This window comes from Haematobia irritans, chromosome 5, assembly GCF_050003625.1.
Source record: "Haematobia irritans isolate KBUSLIRL chromosome 5, ASM5000362v1, whole genome shotgun sequence".
Classification (NCBI taxonomy): Eukaryota; Metazoa; Arthropoda; class Insecta; order Diptera; family Muscidae; genus Haematobia; species Haematobia irritans.
Window position 1 is genome coordinate 133,343,902 of NC_134401.1, and position 7,395 is coordinate 133,351,296.

General features: G+C 23.0%; 1 protein-coding gene across 1 annotated transcript; it reads right to left on the reverse strand.

Annotated features, from left to right (window-relative positions):
• Positions 1–295: 295 nt before the first annotated feature.
• LOC142240058 (antigen 5 like allergen Cul n 1-like) lies at positions 296–7,166 on the reverse strand. The gene is made up of 3 exons (XM_075311778.1): positions 7,041–7,166; positions 4,030–4,424; positions 296–693 (listed from the first exon to the last, which is right to left on the reverse strand). The coding sequence occupies exons 1-3, from the start codon at positions 7,164–7,166 to the stop codon at positions 441–443; spliced, it is 774 nt and encodes a 257-aa protein (XP_075167893.1). The 3' UTR covers positions 296–440.
• Positions 7,167–7,395: the final 229 nt, after the last annotated feature.

A 7,395-nucleotide genomic window follows, 5' to 3' on the forward strand; every position in this document is an offset into this window, starting at 1 on the left:
ATAGGGCGAAGTGGCGAACTGGCAACATTATATTATACATCCTATACATTTTAGAAATGATTTTTAGTGTTTGTCGTATTTCTGATTTCCAGCTATTATAGCGTTTCACAAAAAAGCACAATGCGCAGCTGCTTAACAACCCACATAGTAATATGATAATTAACAAAAAATATTACTAAACTCTCTCCTTATTTTGTTACCAGATAAAGTTCAAAAACTTCCCATTCATTACAAACGACAGCAAAATCATTAACAAAAACAAAAAAAAAAATTTAAACAATACTCAATCAATGGGTCAAATAAAATTAAAACAGTCTTTTTATTTTGCCGTGGGAAATCTCATAAATAAATGGATAACAATTGTCGGATTAAAGCAAAGTACTCGCAAAGTGTAATTCCACATTTCCGCCTCTTCACCAGTTACACACTGACCAAGTTTTTCAATAATTTGGGTTATAAACTTCCTGTGTAGAACATAAAGCCGGGTATTGATTGTGCCGGCCCGTCTTACACGCCGAACCGGGTTTACCGGCCAAATAGACAGGTACATCCAAAGCAAAAATGCTGGCATAATTACAGGCCAGATTATAAATATACGCATGTGGAAAATCTGGACGAGTATAACGTATCATGGAGCAACCCACATGAGTATTACGATCCAAAACAAATTCGGCAAAATGACCATATTTTTCACTGCAAAGGAAGAGAAAAACAAAAAAAGAAGGTTATTTCTGATCAAATGAAAAATTAAAAAAAAACAGGAAATTTTTTTACTCTTTAATCCAGAAAATTTAAAATAAGATTATTTTTTTCTATAGAAATAAAATTTTAACAAAAATTCTATAGAAATAAAATGTTGACAACTTGTCTATAGAAATAAAATTTTGATAAAATTTTATTTATATATTCTTTTTCTATAAAGAAAATTTGCTATGGAAATAAAATTTTGATAAAATTTTCTATAGAATTAAAATTTTGAATAAATTTCCTATAGAAATAAAATTTTGATATAATTTTATATAGAAATAAAATTTTGACAACATTTTCTATAGAAATAAAATTTTGACAAAATTTTCGATAGAAATAAAATTTTGACAAAATTTTCTTTAGAAATAAAATTTTAACAAAATTTTCTATAGAATTAAAATTTTGACACAATTTCTATAGAAATAAAATGTTGACAAAATTTTCTATAGAAATAAAGTTTTAACAAAATTTTGTATAGAAATAAAATTTTGACAAAATTTTCTATAGAAATAAAATTTTGAGAAAATTTCGAAAAATTTTTTTTTATAAAGAAAATTTGCTATGGAAATAAAATTTTGATAAAATTTTCTATAGAATTAAAATTTTGACTAAATTTTCTATAGAAATAAAATTTTGAGAAAATTTTCTATAGAAGTAAAATTTTAACAAAATTTTGTATAGAAATAAAATTTTGACAATATTTTCTATAGAAATAAACATTTGACAAAATTTTTTATAGAAATAAAATTTTTATACAATTTTCTACGGAAATAAAATTTTGATAAAATTTTCTATAGCATTAAAATTTTGACAAAATTTTCTATAGAAATAAAATTTTGATAAAAATTTCTATAGAAATAAAATTTTGAAAAAAAAATTCCATAGAAATAAAATTTTGATAAAATTTTCTATAGAAATAAAATTTTCACAAAAATAAAATTTTGTATAGAAATAAAATTTTTGACAATATTTTGTATAGAAATCAAAATTTGAGAAAATTTCGACCAAATTTTTTTTTTAAGAAAATTTGCTATGGAAGTAAAATTTTGACAAAATTTTCTATAGAAATAAAATTTTGACATAATTTTATATAGAAATAAAATTTTCACAAAATTTTCTATAGAAATAAAATTTTGACAAAATTTTATATAGTAATAAAAGCTTTACAAAAATTTCTATAGAAATAAAATTTTTCTATAGAAAATGAAAGAAATTTTTGACAAAATTTTCTATAGAAATAAAATTTTGACAAAATTTTGTACAGAAATAAAATTTTGACAAAATTTTCTATAGAAATAAAATTTTGACGAAATTTTCTATAAAAATAACATTTTGACAAAATTTTCTGTAGAAATTAAATTTTGACTAAATTTTCTATAAAAATAAAGTTTTGACAAAGTTTTCTATAAAAATAAAGTTTTAACAAAGTTTTCTAAAAAACAAAATTGCGACAAAATTTTCTATAGAAATAATAAAATTTTACGAAATTTTCTATAGAAACCAAATTTAGACAAAATTTTCTATAGAAATAAAATTTTGAAAAAATTTTCTATAGAAATAAAATTTTGATACAATTTTCTATAGAAATGAAATTTTGACAAAAATTTCTATAGAAATAAAATTTTAACAAAATTTTCTATAGAATTAAAATTTTTACGAAATTTTCTATAAAAATAAAATTTTGACAAAATTGTCTATAGAAATAAAATATTGACGAAATTTTTTATAAAAATAAAATGTTGACAAAATTTTCTATAGAAATAAATTTTTGACAAAATTTTCTATGAAAATAAAATTTTGACGAAATTTTCTATTGAAACCAAATTTTGACGAAATTTTCTATGGAAACCAAATTTTGACAAAATTTTCTATTTAAATTTTGACGTTTATATCAATAATTTTTAAATGTAAATTTATTTATTTATCTTTATTTTGGGTTTTGCGATTTTAAATAACAGAGCACACCCCTCTATAAGTTGATGTTATTTCCGACGTTTTGTGGTTTTAAACAATAAAATAAAAAAATATATAAAATATTTACAGGATGGTATATTAATATACCACACTGTAATCTAATAATTATATATTTTATAATTTATTATTTTATTATTTTAAGAATTATTTCTTTAAATTAAAATGTTTTTTGTTTACTTTAAGGAAATATTGCCGTACTTTAAGGACATATGGCTCCCTTAAGCCATATGTCTTTGAAGTAAAATTCCTAAGATTTGTGTCCTAAATTAAAAGAAAAAATTAATCAAAGATTACGAGCATTCTTTTAAATACAATATCTTTATTTTAAAGAAATGTGTCGTTAATATAGTGTAAATTGCTTGTGCTAAAATTCAAATTGCCTATTCTTTCATATTAGGACCAACATTTCCAGTACAGTGGTGTAGGTTACAGTAAATATTTAAAAATTCATATCAAAATATCTTTAAAGGTGCGGTCACACTCCACTGAAAAAAAGCATGCCCGTTTCCACAGATTTTGTCCTTACTTTAAAAATTTTGGTATTGATTCCGAGCCAAAGAAGCGGAGAATACAAGTAAGGATAGTTTTAAGACACAATTCTCTTTTAAATTTGGGTTTTGTGTACTTGCTTCTAGGAAGCAAATTTTAATTTTTCACTTTTCAGCTTTTTTTCTTCATCTAATATGAAAGTCCTTTAAAAACGAGTTAACAACAACTTTATTTTACAAGACTCGACATCCATTAAAAATCATGCTTTGTTTCAAGTAGAAAACGTCTTTAAAATAAATTGTTGAAAATCATGTCCTATATTTGAACGATTTTTTGCTTTGTAGTCAAGATGCAAAAAGACAACAAATTTAAAGACAACTTCATTAGATTTAATTTTTTTTCTGAATTATTAAAGTCAAGTTGACCTTAGCCCAAACATTTTTTCTTTCATGTTTTGATACCCATTTTTAAGTGAAATCATTTAATTATAAGGACAATACGCCTTATTGAAAAGTTTATCGACTTATGGACAAGGAAAAAAACTTTATATTAATGAAATGCGTCTTCTATGCTAAGCAAAATTGCACGACACTATTTTTTTCAGTGTAGGTAAAAAAACGTCACCATAGCAAAACCTGCAAACATTTTTAGCTCGTATTGGATACATAACATGAGGATAGGAGCGATTTCCAATGTTTGCTTCTAGAAAAAAGTTTGACACTCATTTTATGTCAAATATTTGCCTAGTGTGACCATGTCCTAACAATTTAAGAAAATATTCATTTTTAGTATGCTCCATTTGATGAATGAAATACTTACAAATTCATATTAACTTTAAATTCCGTCATGAAATCGCTGTTAATTAATTTATGTTCCGTATACCATAGCCATAGGTCTGTCAATAGAATTTCGGTTATATTTTGACGTTCCTGCTTTAGGCGAGCTATGGCAACTAGATTTTGTCCCACATTGCGAAAACGATAGGTATTTTTACATTCATCATGATCCACAACACATGTTCGGACATTCAATTCTGCCAGAAATTCCAGCTCCTCATCCCAGACAAGGGCAGCCATACGTGATGCGGGATAATAGCCAGGTAAAAGACCACTGGCTATGAAATTGCGTCGTTTATTGTGTTCGTGTAGTATGAAATCGCGATATGGCTCCAAATCGATCATAATTGCGTCGGATGGACATCTTTCATGGAATTCCTGGAAGAACAGTAACAATAAAATATTAAAACTTTTTTCAATTTTAAGAAGAAAAAAAGGAAACTTGAGAAACTCATTGGGGGCCATTGGGATACAATAGCAGAAAGTCGACTTTTCCATCGTTGTTAAAATAACGAATCTTTAGAAATATTTTTGGATTGTCGACCGAGTATAGGATTGAGGTTAGGACCCTAAGCGTGCAAAACTCGAATGCACGAAACCATCTCACTTCGTTGATGGGGGCAAGTTAGATTAATTTGCTCTAAAATAGAAAGAATAATTCACATGGTTTCGACAGTTTGTAGAATTCTATCAAAAATTGTAGATTTTTTACAGTTTGACAAAATTTTCTATAGAAATTCAATTTTGACAAAATTTTCTGTATAAATACATTTTTTTGACAAAATTTCTTATAGCAATAAAATTTTGACAAAATTTCCTATAGAAATAAAATTTTGATAAATTTTTCTACTGAAACCAAATGTTGACAAAATTTTCTAAAGAAATAAAATGTCGACAAAATTTCTTATAGAAAGAATATGTTGAAAATTTTTTCTATAGAAATAAAATTTTGACAAAATTTTCTATAGAAATAAAATGTTGACAACATTTCCTATAGTAGTGAAATTTTGACAAAATTTTCTATATAAAATAAATTTTTCACAAAATTTTAAATAGAAATAAAGTTTTGACAAAATGTTCTACAGAAAAAAAATTTTGACAAAAATGTATATAGAAATAAAATTTAGACAAAATTTTCTATAGAAATAAAATTGTGATAAAACTTTCTATAGAAAAAAATTTTTGACAAAATTTTCTATAGAAATAAATTTTTGATAAACATTTCTATAGCAATAACATTTTGACAAAATTTGCTAAATTAATAAAATTTTGACAAAATTTTCTATAGAACTAAAATTTTCACAAAATTTCCTACAACAATAAACTTTTGACAAATTTTTCTATAGAAATAAAATTTTGAGAAAATTTCCTATAGTATTAAAATTTTTAAAAAATTCGTATATCAATAAAATTTGACAACATTTCCTTCAGCAATAAAATTTTGACAAATTTTTTTATAGAAATAAATTTTGACAAAATTTTCTATAAAAAATAAAGTTTTCACAAAATTTTAAATAGAAATAAAGTTTTGAAAAAATATTCTATAGAAATAAAATGTTGACAAAATTTTCTCTAGAAATAAAATTTTGACAAAATTTTTTACAGCAATAAAATTTTGACAAAATTTTTTATAACAATACAATTTTGACAAAATTTTCTATATAAATAAAATTTTGACAAAATTTCCTATAGCAATAAAATTTTGACCAAATTTGCTAAAGCAATAAAATTTTGACAAAATTTTATACAGAAGTAAAATTTTGATAAAAGTTTCTATTTAAACCAAATGTCGACAACATTTTCTATAGAAATAAAATTTTGACAAAATTTTCTATAGAAATAAAATTTTGACAAAATTTTCCATAGAAATAAAATTTTGACAAAATTTCCTATAATAATAAAATTGAAAAAAAAAAAAATCCTATATCACTAGAATTTGGCAACATTTTCTATAGAAATAAAATTTTGACAAAATTTCCTATAGCAGTGGAATTTTGACAAAATTTTCTATATAAAATAAATTTTTCACAAAATTTTAAATAGAAATAAAGTTTTGACAAAATATTCTACAGAAAAAAAAATTTTGGGAAAAATTTATATAGAAATAAAATTTAGACAAAATGTTCTATAGAAATAAAATTGTGATACAATTTTCTATAGAAATACATTTTTTACAAAATTTTCTCTAGAAATAAATTTTTGATAAAATTTTCTATAGCAATAAAAGTTTGACAAAATTTGCTAAAACAATAAAAATTTTCTATTGAAACAAAATGTTGACATAATTTCCTATAGAAATAAATTTTCTCTAGAAATAAAGTTTTACAAAATTTCCTACAACAATAAAATTTTGACAAAATTTCTTAAAGAAAGAATATTTTGACAAATTTTTTTAAAGAAATAAAATTTTGACAAAATTTCTTATAGCGATAAAATTTGGCAAAATTTCCTGTAGTAATAAAATTTTTAAAAAATTTCCTATATAAATAAAATTTGACAAAATTTTCGATAGAAATAAAATTGTGATAAAATTTTGACAAAATTTCTTATAGCGATAAAATTTTGACAAAATTTCCTATAGTAATAAAATCTTTAAAATTCCTATATCACTAAAATTTGACAAAATTTTCTATAGAAATGAAATTTTTACAAAATTTTCTATAGAAATAAATTTGTGATAAAATTTTCTATAGAAATAAATTTTTGACAAAATTTTCTATAAAAAAAAAATTGATAAAATTTTCTATAGGAATAAATTATTGGTAACATTTTCTATAGGAATAAATTTTTGATAAAATGTTCTATAGAAATAAAATTTTGATAAAATTTTATATAGAACAAATTTTAACAAAATTTTCTACAGAAATAAAACTTTGATAAGAGTTTATATAGAACAAATTTTAACAAAATTTTCTATAGAAATAAAATTTGGTAAAATTTTCTCCAAGTTTTAGTAGGTTATTTTTGGCTCGAGTGGCTACCGTTGTAACTTACCCCAGTATTTTCGCAAGCTGTATGTTTTACATCCTTCGGACATAGTTTGGGATCACACCAGTCCAATGCTCCATTTGTGCAGCTTATAACGAATGCACTTAAAAACCATATTATTTTCGAAAACATGTTTTTATAAATTTATATTTTTTAGTTTATTAATATTTTAAAAATTTTCTTTTTCGCCGAAGAAAAATATTAGCAAGCAGGTGCTAAAATATTGCGCTCAAAAAATATTGTGATGCTTGTGATGTGATTAGCCTTTGGATAATGTGGCGCTTAAACCTCCACGTTCTTGGTTTTATTGTATGTTGCTGAAATTATTTGTTAATGGTGGTTTTATGCTGTTTACGTTGTT